General features: G+C 36.8%; 1 protein-coding gene across 7 annotated transcripts in view; it reads left to right on the top strand.

The window, feature by feature from the left end:
- Window positions 1-18,400, top strand: part of CNTN4 (contactin 4) — a 913,589-nt gene that overhangs the window by 725,092 nt on the left and 170,097 nt on the right. For all 7 annotated transcript variants that reach the window (XM_032411803.1, XM_032411802.1, XM_032411800.1 and 4 more), the window contains one exon: window positions 6,916-7,113. In XM_032411803.1, coding sequence (XP_032267694.1) covers window positions 6,916-7,113 — 198 coding nt within the window. The remainder of the gene's footprint in view (window positions 1-6,915; window positions 7,114-18,400) is intronic.

The following is an 18,400-nucleotide window of genomic DNA, read 5'->3' on the forward strand; positions in this document are numbered from 1 at the left end:
ATTGTAAGTATTCAATGCCCATTGGTCTATGTCGTATTTAACTGAGGTACAGTGTCTGTCCTATTCCAGCCCTTCAGATTTCAGCTGTTCCCAGACACTTCCCCTCTCCTTCTGTTTCACAAAATGCTGTTGATTGTATGACAGTTCAAATATGACTTTATATGGATCATTTGGTGTCTTAATATAATTAGAGGTCTTATCCAGAGGCATTGTCACTCAGAAGCCAGTCTGTCGGCCACTTCCTCTTGGAATAACTCACGAATCTTTTATACGACAACACACTCTTCTCCTAGGCTGTCCTGCCACCTGTTTAATAATGCACAATCACTAGTGCCTGTTTAGTGCTTAAGGTTTCTGGTACCATTCTTACTTGCTCTGAAATTAATTAGATTTCTCACAATTTATCACATCTCCCTTTCCCTAAGTTCATAGAAAGACAAAATACTTACCAATCCATTTATAAGCAAAAAAAACCCCCAAAAATAAAAAACAAAAACACAGTCATAAAAGTTGACATCAACATGTTTGATGTTCAGTGTGACAGGGCAGGGCAAGTATTCTTTTTATTATTCCTATTTTTCAGATAAGAAAACTAAGGAATAGAAATTACTTTCTAGCTGATAAGCACTAAAGCCAAGACTCAATCCATGTATTTTGACAACAGATCCAGGGATCTTTGAACTGGGTTATGCCTTCTCTCCCTTTGCCCAGGCAAACTACCAACAGGTTCTAATCCCTGTGTTCACTCCCATTGCTGAGCTGAGCTCAGTGCTTTTGTGCAAGGCTGGTGTTTAGTAAATATTTGGCCAAAAAGTAAACCAGTGAATGTACTCATCTAACCCATTTTATCTACAGAATCACTTAAGGTACATTTTTCACATTTACCTGCTTAGAATCCTATCTCAGTTTAAATTCTACTTCATAACACTGTACACAAAGTAGAATAGGTATTGATAAAATTATTTAAAAATAAGGAGACTCTCATGTCTCAAAATAAAAAAATAATTTATCAAAGTAAAAATTGGTTACAACATAAGGACTAGAATTCAGATATCCTGACTTAATTCTACTATCTTTCTTCTACACAACACAACAGAGCTTAATACAAATAACTGTAATGTAGTGTTTGTATGTGTGTGTGTGTGTGTGTGTGTGTAAAGTTCTAGTTCTGGGGGTGCCTGGCTGGCTCAGTTGGTGGAATGTGTGATTCTTGGTCTCAGGGTTGTGAGTTTGAACCCCACATTGGGGGTAGAGACTACTTAAAAAAATTTTTTTTTTAAGATTTATTTATTTATTTGAGAGAGTGAGAATGAGAGAGAGAGAGAGTACATGAGAGGGGGGAGGGTCAGAGGGAGAAGCAGGCTCCTCGCTGAGCAGGGAGCCCGATGCAGGACTCGATCCCAGGACTCCGGGATCATGACCTGAGCCGAAGGCGGTCGCTAACCAACTGAGCCACCCAGGCGCCCCTAAACTTTTTTTAATTAAAGAAAGTTCTAGTTCTGATTTTGTCAATAACTAAGTGATTCTTAGCAAGTTACTGGGTATCTTTGGATCCCACTTTCCTCATTTGTCAAATTAGGATGTTGGACTGGATGTTATAGATAGAGAATTGTGGAATTTTAATGCTGAAAGATACTTAGAGATCATCTAGTTGTACTCCCTCACTTACAGATGAAGAAATTTACAGATAAGGAAAACTGATATTTTCTAGCTCCAAAATAAATTCATAGGGGAACATATGGGTTCCTAACAGAATCAGCTCTTCTGAATACTGTGACTACCCACTTACCAAATGTGTGATTGTGATCCGCGCATGTAGTTTCTCCAGATTTAAGTTTCCTCCTCTGTAAAATTGACGGGGTCATACTAAGGTTCCTTTCACATTTGAAACTTTGAGGATTAAGAAAGGCATCTTTGAAAACTGACATTTGTCTACCCCTGGGACAGGACTTAGAATGTCATGACGCATAACATAACTCTAGAAAGAAATTAGCAACAGGAACACGTTAAGAGCATCCATCCAAAGGACATACAGGGTGATCACAGGGTGAATTTGCTCAATGAATACTTAAATTTGAAAATTGTTTGATTGATGTCTTATTTGAAAACTAAAAACCTGGAATTCTTTGCTCTTGGCCCAAAGATATGGAAAAAAGAACCAAGTAAGAGTGAAGTTTTATAGTTAATTTCCTACAGATTTGGATGCTACAAGTCAGAAAACCATTACTAGGTCCTTCTTCCTTAACAAGTATCACATTAGAACTAGTCTCAGTATTTTTCAGTTGAGCATCAGAAGCTTCACAATCTATTAAATATTGTATTCCAAGTATCTGTTTACTGAGTTGTTACAAATTGCCAATGGGACAGGAACTGTCTGTCACTTCCAGAGCAATTAGTGTGTGAAAACTTATCAAAAGAAATCTGTCAAGGGCGCCTGGGTGGCTCAGTTGGTTAAGCGACTGCCTTCGGCTCAGGTCATGATCCTGGAGTCCCGGGATCGAGTCCCGCATCGGGCTCCCTGCTCGGCAGGGAGTCTGCTTCTCCCTCTGACCCTCCCCCCTCATGCTCTCTCTCTCTATCTCATTCTCTCTCTCAAATAAATAAATAAAATCTTTAAAAAAAAAAAAAAAAAAAAAAGAAATCTGTCAAGTTTGAATAAGTATAAATATTGCATGGAAGTCCCTAAGGAAATCAAACTGAGTGGGATACGTTCTTGCTCATTGCAGCACATGAGAATTTATTTTGTTTTATTTACTTGGCTCTATGTTTCAGAATGTTGATAGCATTTCATGTAACCCAATGGATTAATCTTTTGCTCTGATAAAAACAGACTTTGGTTCTAGACTATCTGTTGAGTGATAAAACAGTACTGGCTCCTTTCTTTCACATTTTAAGAGCTCTTATTTGCTTCCTGGAGGGAGCACTGGAATGGAAGTATAGCTAGAAGGACTATTACATAGAGATCTTCCTTGACTCAGGATGGGGTCACATCCCAGTTAATCCATCATAAGTAGACAGTGCGTTTCATACACCTAACCCACCAGCCATTGTCACTCAGCCTAGCCTACCTTAAACGGAATCTCACCAGCCCAGAAAAAGATCCAAATTCACATTTTGAAGTATAATTTCTCCTGAATGCATACTTTCATACCATCATAAAGGTAAAACATCAAAAGTTGGGACCATCTGTAGTCTACTTTGCCACTTTTTTGACTCTCCAGCCTTATCCTTTCTAGGCTTCAGATTTGTCATATCTTTAAAATAAAGGACGAGTGATCTATTGGATAATTTTTAGCTTTACTACCCATTTTACCTGCATTGATGTCTCCATTACCATTACATTATCTTTCTCATGCTCCTTCCTCATTGTCCTGGACAGATAAAAATACGGTATTTACAGGTAATGACATTTGCTATGCAGAAAAATAAATTGGTATCTTTTATAGAGATGTCTCCCTTTTAGGGGACTCAGCGTTTAGCTCAATATGATCTCACCAGTGTACCAGTCAAGACTTTTTGAATGACCTTTGCACTTTAGGATTCAACAGTATTTACAAAGTTCACATGTTCAACTGATATTAGTTATGATCCTTAGCATAATCCATTTGAGACTGTTTTTGGCAATTGTGGCTTGTTTCTTTTTCTACACCATGGAAAATGGTTATAGTGTTATTATTGTATTTTGGGAAGCTTATTACAATTTTAATTCAGCATTTTGTTGCTTTCTATTGTTTAGAGTCACTTAACGATCCTCCCCACACTGAAGCAATAGAGTTGATAATCTTCATATTATACTTAATGTTTCTGGAATGGAAGTCATTGCCATTTGTCCAGGGTTTCCCAACCTAGGTTTTGTGACCTATTAATAGATGTTTTAGAAAAATTATGTGTGTAGAGGGGATTGTGGGGAGGGGGAAGATTTTATAATCAAGTAAGTTTGTGTGCTTAAAACATAAAATTCTAAAGAATTTGAGGAATCTTGGGATATTAAAAATCTCTTGCAAGTCCCGAAAGGATAAATTTAAAAATCTGTTACACTTTGTTTAATCTAAGGCTTCTCAAAGTCATTTGATCATGTAACCCTTTTAAATTCGAGATAGGTGGGAGGGAGACAACTTCTATTAACAAAAAAATTAATATTCCAAAGACCACAGTTTAGGAAATGCTGCAGTGTATGCTTAAGGTTGTTTGTATCTTTTGCTAAAGCACTAAGTCACTTATGTCACAAAAGCAGTGAAACCAAAATAATTAACTTATTTTTAAATAGCCAAACAGCATGTTAATTGGGTATGTTTTTTTACTTTTACTTTTAAAATGATTGACTTATAATGATTCAGTGTGCTTTCACATAAGAGAGTCCACACTATGGAGACTCTTAACTATAGAAAATAAACAGGGTTGCTGGAAGGGAAGTGGGTGGGGGGATGGGGTACCTGGGTGATGGGCATTAAGGAGGGCACATGATGTAATGAGCACTGGATATATATAAGACTGATGAATCACTGAACTACCTCTGAAACTAATAATACACTATATGTTAATTAATTGAATTTAAATAAAATTAAATTTTAAAAACAGAATCCTCACTACATACCTGCATCACATTTATTATTATCTCCACTTGGTGGGTTAAAAGTTGAAAGTGAGAATGTTTAAATGGCTTCACTTATGTAATACGGGTTTGAATTTTGGTCTTTTTTTTTTTTAACTCCAATTAGAAAAATAACCAAGTAGATGTCTTTTTTTTTTTCTGATATCCATGGTCCATACAACTTTCTAGATGCCTTGTCCCATAGGATTCAGAGGTTGCTATCACTGGCCACTAGCAACAATCTTGAAAAATGTCTTTAGAAAAAGAAAATACATTTTCATGTATTTGATTACAACTCTCCTTGGAGAGGTGTGGGTTGATTAATATTGTGCTGGTAAATTACTTTCTAGCTTCTACCTTGTGATTTTGGAGATGCTAATTTATACTTAAAACTCTCCTATAGCTAATTAGGGGATAGGCAGTGTTCTCCTCATTGTTCATATGAGAAAATTGAGATGCTCAGAGATTACTTGCTTTGCCCAAAACTCACACACCATATTGAGTAAATAGTACACTGTACTGTGCTGTTTGCCCTGTTGTTTGTTAAAATCTCCTGTTTTTTTATGGAAAAACTACCATGCCAATTGAACTTCCCCACAACCTGTTATAGGGGCTTTCCTCCCCCAGATTTTAGTTTCTTGAGGAAGTGACTAGCTTGCTGGGAAGCACTTGCTTATTTATACTGAGTATCCTCTTGACATCAGCATGGGGTTACTTGTAATTACAGGCACATGTATAAATAAAATGATTAACTATTCTCATATAAACATAATTATATCTCTCTAAAATAATACATGTGGAAATGCTATAATCCAGGGATAAAGGTAAAACAATCTGCATGACCCCTCCTATGTATGTAAACAGTGGATTATTAAGGCAGAATATGTTTCCTGTTGCACGTTTGGTTATTGAGGTCAATTACACTTAGGACTCATCTAAGTATTAAACAACAAAAGTGCCTTTTACAACAATTAGTGTTCTCAATAAAAAGCTGATGTCTTTATGCCATTTTCCAAGGACATTGCATACATTTGAACTTTTGCCCAGGATTCTATTAAAGAGAGACGTGTAAGAATTCAGCTAACTGGTTCTGAAACAAGAGTCTTCTTTTTCATCTAGTTGCTCCCCCTCGTCCACCAAAGTAACTTTTGAAGATAAAATGGGGCACATTAACTAATCAGTGCCAGTGGCTAGTCTATCACTTCTCCAGCTTTGGACAAATCTGGAGATCACACTTTAAAGGAGGAATCATGGAATGCCTGGAGCTGAAGAAGTTTGATTTCCTTGGGGCACCATAGTTCACTGCAGCAAAACATTTAAGCTCACTGTGTTTAGGGCTCTTCTCTGAAATTGAAAGCATGGGATCCCATGTTCATTCACAAAGCATTTACCTAATTCTTCAGAAAAATTAGAACTTGGAAACATACGTTTTCAGGTATGGCTGCCAATCGCACTTGTCCCACTGGCACCCTGGGATGAATAAGTATTTGCGAAAAAGTTGTTCTTAGACTGTTATTTCATACTCTCTTATGAACATGATAAATTTTTCAGCCAATGTTTTTAAATACACATTTACATTTGGGACCAGTCAACCAGTCAGTCAGTGTGTTTAGCAAGTATTTGCTGTAATATTAAACCACCATCTCACTCAAATAATGGAAAAATAGTTCAACCTCACAAGTAAGAAGAGTCAGAATTAGCATTGATAGTGAGAGGCTTTGGGAGAAGAATAAATTGAGACTCAGGAATTATTCTGTCCCTCAGTAGGGCTAAGAGTTTGAATTAGTTACTTTGTTGCTCTGTGCCAAAGTTTCTCAGTTAATGGAAAACTGTAAAATGCATTGAAAACCACAAAGTGCTATGCAAGTATGTGGCACTGTGATGCACTATAATGATTATTATCTATAAAATGAAAGAAGTGATCTAAATAGTTTTTCAGGGGGCTTCCAGCCTTACTATATCAAAATTATAGACTCTCTGGGTCTGTAATTTGAGCATTAGCTCAGTAAGTATTGCATAGTGCTTGGCACATGCTTAGTAAACTATAAATGCTTATTCCCTTGACTTAAAGAGGTTGGACTTCTTTTAATCAACTCTCAGTGTACCTTTTAGTTCTCTTGAAATAAAAATCTTCTTGACTGACAGGACGAGTACTGGTAAAATGCTTAAGAGATTATGATTACTTCCTATTTATATTTAATAGCAGGCTGAAAAAGGATCATTGGGCAACAGTATGAATTTCTAACTTGACCAATTCTTTCATGAATACAGTAGCGTTCCAATGCCAGAAGACATATTTGTAATGGTGATTCCTTTGCTTTCAGAGCTGAGCTATGCCTGGATCTTCAATGAATACCCTTCCTATCAGGATAACCGCCGCTTCGTTTCTCAAGAGACTGGGAATCTATATATTGCCAAAGTAGAAAAGTCTGATGTTGGGAATTATACCTGCGTGGTTACAAATACAGTGACAAATCACAAGGTCCTGGGGCCACCCACACCACTAATACTGAGAAATGATGGTGAGTTTCCTAAGGGATTTTGTTAGTTCTGTTTTTTGTGGTCCCGTATTGCATATGAAAAATTGTTACATTACTGTCACACAAACCCTGATAGTCTAAATTAAATGTAAGAAAAGTTTAGTACTTTTTACATTTGGTACCTGTATTTTCTCCATTTGTGTAAGAAATAAACCCATGAATCCATTTTGGAAAACTAATTAGAAGTTTAATTGCTAATCTCAACAGGAATGGAATGTGGATTTAGGTAAGTATAAATAACAAAGGAATCTATTTCTTGTTCTTTTTCACTTAAAATGTGTACACAGGCAGAATGAAGTGGAAGGTTGAACACGTAGTTCATTAATCAATTCTATGGGATTTAGTATTCAGTGTCCAGAAAGAAGTTTTAAATTATTCAAATAACTTCTGGATTAATGATACTAATGACCTAGTTCACACCACAGTGAAACACAGGAATATCAATGCTTACTTGAGAAATAAGTTTTAATTTCCAACAATTTTGTAAAAAATATTTCAAGAAAATATATGAATTTCACCTTAATTATCTAAGATAGATGACATAACAGTGTATGGTAATTCACCACGTGCTTTTCAAAGATAATCCTACTGAGTTGTATACCAAAATCTAGTACCACTATACGTTTTCCCCACTCTGAGTATTTATATGTATTCTCTTCCGTCTTCTTGAAATGCTTTTCCTTCTCTGAGTCTCAGCCTTTCATTTGACTGACTTATACTGGTCCCTTCCTTTTCTTCAAGTATATCACTTTCTCCAGGAAGTCATCTCTGCCTGACCCCCCTCTCCACTATTCTGCATCAGATGCCTTCTCTATAAAGTCCAATAAAGCCTATTACTATCCCCCAAGAACTCTTCATTCTGTATCACAGTTACCAGTGTGAAACCTGTCTCCCTAACTATAAACTTACTGTTTAGAAACACATGCAGTGCCTTGATCACTAGTATATCTCCAGCACTTAAAGCAATAACTGGAACATGGATGCTTCTTAATAAATATTTATTGAGTAAAAGAAAACAAAGGCATAATTAAGTCTTTTAAGAATGGCTGACATGATTTAAGCATCATGGGTACATGTTTCTGTTCTTTCTAAATTCCTTTCCCATCAAGTGCACATTGGAACCTTCCATTATGAACAGGAATTACTAGACTCATTACACAGGTGAGGAAACTGTCAGACAAGAACATTGATAACAAGCATTTACTAGGAGCTTGCTGTTTGCTGGGGGCTCAGAATTTCACCAGAATTATTTCATTCAAACCTCAAGCAACTGTATGAGGAATATCCTCTTTTATTTTGTATAGATGAATGAACTGGGGCTCAGACATGTTAAATAACAAATCCCAAAGCCACACAGCTAGCTAAAAACTAATGGCTCCAAGATTCACACTTGGCTCCCATGTCCTTTTGATTCCAGAGTCTAATATCTTAACTCCTCACTCACTACATTTCATTTCATTACACGATGCCACCTCTTATCTGAATTTATACAAGAAAAACTTGACAAATTGGCAAATTCAAGCCTGGAACTCAGATTTCTCTCCAAATATGTCCCTCTTCCCTTCTGTACTGAAGGGACTTTGTACCCAAGTGGGGCTGTGAATCTGAACCTCCCAGAACAGGATACTTGCGGGACAAACCAGCTCTGCAAAGAGGGTCTGAGCATCCTTACAACATGCACCATACTATGCAATTTTTTAGCAGATAATGTAGATTTCAATCATTCCTTTATTTATTCCTGCATTTCACATGTATTTATTTCATACTTACTGTGTGACAGACACTACTCTGGTGCCAGTGGACAAGAACGATAGGGACCTGTCACATTGCACTTATATTCTCCAGGAGAACACTGGTAAAAACAAACATAAACAAAAACAAAAAAAATACTTGGCATGCTCAGGAAGAAAAGAGCATGTGAGCATGGTTGGAGCACAGTGAGCAGGGTGAGGATGTTTTGAGTTGAGGTTGGAAAGGAATCAGCAGCCAGATCATGTCGAACAGGGAGAAGAGACCGGATTTTATCTCCAGTGCAACGAGAAGCCCTAAGAGGATTTTATTCAAGAGAGTGTTGCATGTTTTTTTAAAAAGTTGGCTTAGCTACTGTGCAGAAATGGACTTCAAACAAGTGAGGGTGGACACTGGCTGTCCACCTGAAAGACTATTGCAATAATTCAGTTGGGAAATGGATAGCAACTTGAACTAGGGCGTAGCAGCGGATAATAGAGAAGTGGATGGATTGAGGATACAGTCTGCAGATAAAGCTGCCAGGACTGGCTGAGGCACTGGATGTGGGAGGCGTTGGAAGAGAATGTCAGGGATGACACATAGGTTTCTGGTGTCACAACTGGGTTTGTGGGAATGCCATTTACTGAAATGGTTTTACTGAGCAGGTTTATAAGGGAAAATCCAAAGTATTATTTTAGTCATTATTTGTAAAGCCAAAAGCATGACTTCTCTCTTGGCAACAGAAAAAATTATTTGTTTTGTGCTTCTTGTCCCATCTCTCTATCATAATACTCATCTGATATACTCACATGCTTATCAGCTTGCCTTCTTCCCCCACCTTGCTGAAATTGTGATCAAGCACAGATCATCGGTTCATCCAGCTTTGTTCTAGGGAGCAGCACAGTGCTTGCCAGATGACATGTGTTAAATTAATATGTTGGAATAAGCTGAATTATATTAAATAAAACTGAAAATTTTATCAGTTTAAAGAGAAAAGTAGGCAAAGGACCGTTTTTTGTTTTTTGTTTTCCAAAAGCTATTGATGCTATCTCTCCAGACCTAAGGATGAAGAACCTTTTTCAAAAGATGGGCTCCACTGGCATTGTGTACAGAATTATTTAAAAATAAATCCCCGAGACCTCTGCTTATAATGCACTTATGCCAAAATATCTGTTCAGTGGTGTTATTATCCATTCAGGTGTGTCAAATCACAAATGTAATGAAATATTGATGAAGCGCTAAGACACAGCCCAGGAGACACATTGCACAGAGTTGCTAGAAGGAACAAAAATTCAGGAACACAAGAACTCCAGAATCATCACGGACACCTCAAGTTGCCAGCAACTTTGTCTTTTGCTTAGCTTTTAGATATAGCTTGACTCGTCTACTATATTTTCATCAAGATGACAAATGTTTTTTACTAGAATATTTTACCACAAAATTAGCAGAATAAGGATCTCATTCTTCAGCAATTAATGCCCATTCATTCTTAATTTCCATGAGAGTTGCATGGTGAAAATTCATAATATGTCTTTCCCATTTAGGCTGGAGTATATAAAATGGATACTTGAACTATATTACTAAGGACAAAATAGGTTATTTAATTGGCTCTTGTCTGGAAATAAGAGAAAAGGGGAAATAGAAATCAAGAAGAGATTGCAAAATAAAGATGACATTCTTGTTAAAGTCTATTCTATGAAAATAAAATCAATAAATTATCATTCTGCATGATCTTGTATTTAGCGACAATATATTAAACTGATAAATACTAGGTTGTATAGAATTTGTACAATCATTTTGTTAATTGAAGCTCTCTCAAAATTTCTCATCCTCCTTCTGCCTCTGAAATGTGAATAAGCAAGGCAACAGAGTCTATTGCCTGAAGTGAACTAATTACCATGGCTGGTCATTTTCCCTGCAAAGTGCAGATGTAGTTTAAAGAACTAGATGTCCTCAATATTCAGCTTATTCCCTTGAAGTTCCAGCTAAGCAGTTCCAGACTGTGATTCATTGTTTCCAGCCTGAAAGGTTACAGTGAGTCATAAAGAGTGAACAGTGAAGGTTGACTCAAGTCCTGATAGACATCAAATGTGATGTGTCCCATGTTTATCCCACTGACCCTATTGACCCCTTGCCCCCAGCTCACCACGGTTCAGCAAGACTTTGCTGTTTATGTTCCCTTCCCACCCCCACACTCTTCACATGCTTACCCCTTCCTGTGGCTCAGATCGTTACTGAAATGTGGGGCAGGATGGTTTGAGGTAAGCCCTGAGGGCTCTGGAACCAGGTCCCCAGGGTGGAATTCGGTCGTACCATTTACTAGATGTGTGACTTTGGACGTCAGTTTAACCTCATTTCATTCTGTTTTCTCATCAGTCAAGTGAGGATGATGGAACCTAGCTCAGAGGCTTATCTTCTGGGTTAAGTTACAAATAGAGTGCTATGATCAGTGACAAAATAAAATGCAACACCAGTAACCTCCTTACCTAGATATACTCAACAAATTATATTAAAAAAAAAAAGATTACATAGTCAATAGATAGTATTATCCTTGTTTTGTAAAGTGTATGTGGATGATGACAGAGAAAGCTGGAAATACTACTCTCCAAAATGCTCACAGTGTTAAACTTTGAAGTGTTTAACTTTCAGTGGTAAAATGTTCAATTCTTTTTTTTTCCTATTTGCTTTGTTGTATTTTCTCATTTTTTCTACAATGATTAGAGATATTTTGAGTTTTTAGGAAAACATTTGGTAAAAGGGTTATTTCCAGATGGTTGGCCCTACGCCGCCTTAGAGATTATCCAACTTTGTATCTTTATTCTTTGGGAAAGAAGAGAATTGAAGGCCAGGGGAGTAAGGTGAGGAAGCATCAGGGTCAAATTCCCAGTGCTCCATCCCCATGCTACTTAACTGAGTTTCATCAATGCTGTGTGGGGCTGTAGATTAACAGATTTGCCTTGTTTCTTTTCTGCTATGATTTTTAAATTTTTTTGTATTGGTAGTTCTCCTAAATAACTGTGTGTTGCTATGTAGTGAGTAGGAAGTATAAAATTGAGTTATTAGGCAAATGTGAGAGAATTTTATATCAGAGTTTATCTAGATATTTTGAAATCTGCTTTGGAAAAATAATATAACTTGTTATGTGGGAAAGTGCACCTGTTGCTTAGGTACCATGAAGAAAAAAGACTTAATTGAGAAAAGTATATCATAATTATTTTTATGACAGGTACTAAAGTAGTCTCTGGATCAATATTAGCCAACTGCTGGTTATTAATGATGATGAGTTTGCTCTATTATGAGCTTCCTACACAGATTTCAAAGAATTGTCCCTAAATTTCTATAAACAGAGGTAATAGATTACACGTAGAGCATTAAGTACAAGAGAAATCATAGATTTAGGTGATAATTATAATGGCTATTTCTTCTGTCTTTAATCACTATCCCTGACTTCCTCTAAAATGGCTAACAAAGAGAAGAATTAGCAGAGATTAGTACAATCTTGGGAAAATGAGGTCATGTCATTGAGGATGTTTATGTACATTACATACACAGGTATATAATTGAACAGGAGTTATTATATGACCTTTGCCTTTTTTCTCTGTTTTCCTTGAGGCTGGCTGGGGATTAGTTTGGCAGTTCTTCGTCTTGCTTATTAGAACCAAGACAAATTTTAAGTAGTTTACAGCCAGTGTCTGTCTGATGGGTCCATGCTTTGTATAGTGGATGTTAAATATTTTTGAATATTATCCCCAGTTAGAACTCTAATTACAAGAAATACTAAGGAACAGGGGGAGATGGTATTTATCCTCTCTGTGTTTCAAAATCTCTCTCTCTCTTTCTCCCCTTCTCTTGGATATACATTTATAAACATAGATGTGAGTTATGTTGTATAAATGTGTATATGTTTATATACACTAGATATATTGTCTTTGGAAATTAAAATGTAAACTTATTTAAAATTTATGTTCTCATATATAACCAAAATAACTGGAGATATTTTCCTAAGTTCTCACTCATTTTTCTCAGCCTAATTTTATATAGCCATGAAAATGCTGAGCATGGTGAGCACTGAAACATTTAACATTCTCACCTGAAATTAGCTTTAACCCAGTGGACAAGAGACTAGCTGATAACCTCAGCTTCCTGCAGTTTCAGAGCAAGGAGGACAGAAATAGATGTGCTGGACATAGGGTTGAGGATGTCCCTGATTGGTGCCAGCCAGCTTTGTCTTTTTTTGCTGTAGCCTCACCTGGGATGCAGTGAAAGGGGGACAGGACTAAAAGTCAAGAAGAAAAGAAGTCATGAAATCTGGGCTGCAGTCTCAGATCTACCACTAATTCACATGACAAAAATCATGCCATTTCTTTGGTCCTCAGTTTTCTTAGCTATTAAAATGTGTGATTTGTAACAAGTCATATCTAAGTTTAAATTTAGTCATCCTCTAGGATTCTAGTCACAACTCTTCTATGCTACCTTACTCCAATCCCAATATTCACACAGGCCAGGTAATATCTGATGCTAACCAACAGATGCTATTCCTTGGCTCGGATTTCCTCCCAATGCTAGCACATTTGTGTCCTAGCGCAAAAGTAGGTGCATGCACTCTTTCTGACCAAAATGGTCATTTGTGAGCCTTTGCCTCTGTTGACCATTAGTGGCTCAGAAGACTACATTCCCCCTAAAGTTCCAAATTTAAGACCAAAGGCTAAAAAATGGAAAGGATAAAACTAGAATATTGTAGGATATCCTATAATATAGATGCAGTATAATGTATCCTCCATTATGATATGTCATCTGTTCGTAGTAAACTTTTTAATACTGCCCCAAGCTGGATTAGAACCTCAAGTGAGCATTAACAACCACTGTGTGTCTTCATAAACAAAGCAGCTTGATTTTTTGGCCACTTAATTAACCTTGTGGGATCAGATCAAAAACTCATTCATTAAGAAGATCTTTTTTGATTGTAAACTTGACCTACACAACCTTTTATTGATGACCTAGCATTTAGACTAGCAAGGATGACACTTCTGCCTGGCAATGAGTAGAAATACATTCTTCACTTAGACATATTTTTATGTTACTTAAGATCTAGAGTTTATAGCAAAACACTTTGCTTTATTTTACTCTCACTTCTAATTTCAACTTTTGTGTGGCTTTGTTACAGCAATCATGTCTTGTTTTTAATTCTCTAACAACTTTGCAGTTGAGGATCTGTGGGCGTAAAATGTGTTTTATGAGGAGAATATCTAAATGACTAGAGGATGTGAGATATTTTGCTAAACTGCCATTGCTAATCTGATTTAATAGTGTCTTAATGGCTCTGGATATTTTGAAGGCTTGACAAGCTTAGACACTTGGCAGTCAGCTTTAGACCTCTAGCACAGTCATTCCATTTCAGGTCCAGGGGGCCAAAGGTCTCGGATGGTCATTTAGCTAGTCAGTTAGGAAGCATCTGTTAAGTATCCGTTGTGTGTGGTACACTATGAAATAAAAAGATGTGATCCCATTCCCTGGAAACCTGTAGTCTTAAAGAATTCCAAATTAATGAAGGGTCTAGTTTCATTCTTATTAGAATCACTGAATTGAGTTCCAGAAAACACATGTACAGACAGAGGGATTTTGAAATGAATAAGGGGAGTAGGGGTGTGTAGCCTAAAATAGAGATGACTTGGGGCATTCATTTGATTACGCATTTAACCAACAAATATTCATTGAGTACCTGTTGTATACCTGTCACCAGGAATGCAGAAGTCTGTGTATCACAAATTATACTCCAGCTGAGAAACCTAACTGCAGCCTAAGGCAGGAGTGGGGCCATATTGGGGGAGAGTGAAGAAGTAAAGCTGGTTCATTTAAGTTTCTTTTGTAATAAGAGCCAACAAGGAGCAGTGAAGGGTGCAGTGAGATTATGCATATAATCGTGCCTTGGATGGGAGGAAATCTGGCCTGGTGTTGGGGATCAGCCTAATCTTCCATCAAGAGTTGAGGAAGGAAAAGAATTCCAGGCAGTGGGTACAGTATCTGTTTAAAGCAGGAATCAGCAGACTCCCTCCCATAGGCCAGTTCAGCCTGTGGCCTGTTTTTGTTAAAAAAAAAAAAAAAAAAAGTTTAACATTTTCTCCATAGAAATGTTGGGTATTCTTAGTTAATTCCTAAATTCTCTATAATTTTTGTTGCTATTGCAAATGGTTTCTTATTTTTAATCACATTCTCTAGTTAGTTATTGCTGATGTACAGAAATGCTATTTTTTTGTGTGAGTCTACATTTGGCAAGCTTGCTGAAATTTCTTGTTAGCTCTAATAGTTTGTCGATTCTATCAGCTCTCTCGAACTTGGCTGTTTTTCTCATTTCCTCTAAGCCAGGGGTCAGCCAACAAGGGCTCGTGGGCCATACAGCCCACCACTGTTTTTGTAAATAAAATTTTATTGGACCCTAGCCATGTCCTTTTGTTTACATATTCTCTGTGGATGCTTTCCAGCTATAATGGCAGAGTTAACAGAGACTATATAGCTCACAAAACCTAAATAAAATCCTTGTTCTCTGTCACTTTACAATCAAACTTTGTCAAAATGACAACATGATGATATCTTTAAATATATGAAGACTGTCCATCAAAAGACTTGTTTTTTGTGGCTCCACAGACTTGAAGTAGGACCAACATGTACAAATTAGAGGGAGAGAGAGAGTATATTATTCAAGGCAATATGAAGAACTTTTTAGTAGGCTGAACATAAAAGTACTTACTCAAAGGAAGATGAAAGCTGGTTTTCTTTCACCTTAAGGAAGATGACCTTATAATTAACTGCCCAAACTGGAAACTTAGCCAATTACTTCAGCATGTCAGGTAAACCAGGACTGTTATAGTCAAGCATGGATACATTCACTCTACCTTTATAGGAGATAGCATTCTGGAATAATTCAAGTTATCTCTATACTTTAATTATTGAGAAGGAAGGAAAGAATTCAGATTTAAAGTTAAAACATGCTTATTTTCACATCCTACAGATGTCTGAGGATACCTAAAACCCTAAATTTAAGAGATGATGTACAACCTTCAGCTTCCTTACTCCTCCTCTACAGCATTGGGGGAGTCATTGTTTGGATAGTTGTGGTCTCAGACTCAATGGAAATCCATCTATTGGAGAGTGGATAGTGGTAGAAGGGATTCCTTGGATGGTCCCCTAGACCTCACAATGTCTCCTTCAACCCAGAGCAAAACAAGTCTTTTTTAAAAGAGCAAAGTGTAAACTCAGCCAAAGGGATTTATAGGACTAATGAGGTATTTCCAAATATTTTTAGCTTAATGAACTTATGACTTAGTCCACAAGAAAGTCAATGTGGGAACTTTTCATAAGATGATTTTTGCAATTTTTTCTAGCAGAAAATCCCACTCTGTGGAAGTGGGTGAAAGTCCCTTCTGTGGTTTAATTTAGCAAGCATAGATTCCAGCTAAGGCAGGTGTTGGCAAAATGTTATGGCACTCAACCCTGCAAAGTGGCCTCTTTCTGCCAACACAGAACTCTGCAAATCGTAGTTAAACAAGCATGGTGTGTGACTGATTTCTCTTTCATATTCTGTAATTTGCCAGTTATTTTGTTAAATTTTATGTTCCTATAGACATCAGCCTTAATGATTTTTTGGGTTTCAAAAGGGGAACAGTCATTGCCACAAGGTCATATCCAGGGTCCAGGCTCTTGATGGGCATTGTCCCCAGTAGGGTTCCATTATAATACTCTCCCAATGACTAGCCCACAGGAGAGTCTAGTATTATTGTGTTGTACTTTTTGCTTTGACTTAACATGTCATGGTTACTACAGAAATTCTTAAAGTATACTCTCTGGACCAGAACCTTCAACATCACCTCGGAAATTGTTAGAAATGCACATTCTTGGGCTCTATCTCAACTTCCTAAATCAGAAACTTACGCCCTTCAGGTGATTTTAAGTTTGAGAACCACTGGTTTAGAAAAAAAAACCAAGGAATTTCTAGCCATGTCTTCCACAGAAAGTCAGCTCTTTCAGTTATTCAGTAAACAGTCATTGCCTACATATGTCACCACGAAAGGCACTGAAAAAGAGTAGCCTACAGGTGTCATAAAGATAACAATCAGGTGTGTGTTGTCCACATTGTGCTCCCATTGCTGAGCACAGGGCATGTCTTATGGTTGGTGTTACATGAATATTTACTGAATTACTCCATCGGAATATAAATATAGCTAAGCCTTTGACTCCTGAGGACTCTAATGTATAGAATTTCAAGTACTGAACTTTCACTATGGTTATGGTGGGTCTCTTACTCCAGAATGGAAAACGTTGACATGCATTTTAATGAATTGAGACTTCTATTTTTCTTTATGTTTAAAATTGTAGGTATAAATGTCTCTAAAATTGAAAGCAAAGGTTGTCTCTGTAGGCAAATTGTATCATGAATGAATGAAATCATGCAAGAGAAAGGGAATATTACAGAGATTATATATCCTGGTTGATTCTGACTATATGATATGCACTCGTTATTTCTACTTACTTTGGTTGTATGGACATAGCTAGGCCTTTATATCTTCACACCTTTTAAATAGTCTGAAGATTGAAAAAGGGTCTGGAGCAATTCCATCAGTAGCCTCTTTCTGCCGAATCATTCCGTAAATCACCAGAGCAGCTGTAGACCAATTAAGTTCGAAAGTGTACAGGTGGTCAGAGGAATGACTTGAAAAATGTACTCTTGTTTTAAGGGACCTTTTGTTTCATAAAAAATAAAAACGGCAATAGCTTTTTAAATTTAATGTAGAAAGTAAAAGCCAAAATAGTTAAAATGAAATAAACAGTCAAATAAAAATATAGCTTCCACCAGATGTAACCAAATTAAATGAAACAGTTCACAGGTGCCCACCCCCCAAAAATGTTGATAATATAGTTGGAGAAAATTGCTTCCTTCATTTCTTATGACTTTAATACTAGGACAATCTTTATATATAATGAAAATTCTTTAAACATCATGAAAACCATGCCATCCCATCTCTGATCCATATCTTTATGTCCTATAACTACTGCTATAAATCCAGATCAATCTGTATTATTGCTAACTCTGTTACTTTAATTTCTATAGCTATAAATATAGATCAGTATGTATCAACCCAGAAATCACCTATATGACCACCTAAACAACCTAGAGCTCATTTTAGAAAAACAGCTGGTATAAATGAGTAAACTCATACAAGAAGCCGTGATGAGATACTTTAGAAATGACTTCCATGCCTGGAAAGAAGTACATGTTTGACTTAATGGCTACAGTGTGTCATAGTATAAGACCCATATTCCTCCATCTTTTCCTCCCTTCCACAAACTCCTACTGATCACATTTTTTTTTCATATGCCTGGTACTGAACTAGGATTTGTGAGGGCTACAGAAAAAAATCAGAAGAATTCCCATTCCTCCAGGAAGTGAAAGCACAAACAGATAACATGTATATAAATAGCTATAAAGATGATAGAAAATAGTAATGCTGTTTGAGAGGGGCCCAGAATTTTATGTGTAAAATGACGT

The sequence above is a fragment of the Phoca vitulina genome, unplaced genomic scaffold (genome assembly GCF_004348235.1).
Source record: "Phoca vitulina isolate PV1807 unplaced genomic scaffold, GSC_HSeal_1.0 scaffold13, whole genome shotgun sequence".
NCBI classification, from domain to species: domain Eukaryota; kingdom Metazoa; phylum Chordata; class Mammalia; order Carnivora; family Phocidae; genus Phoca; species Phoca vitulina.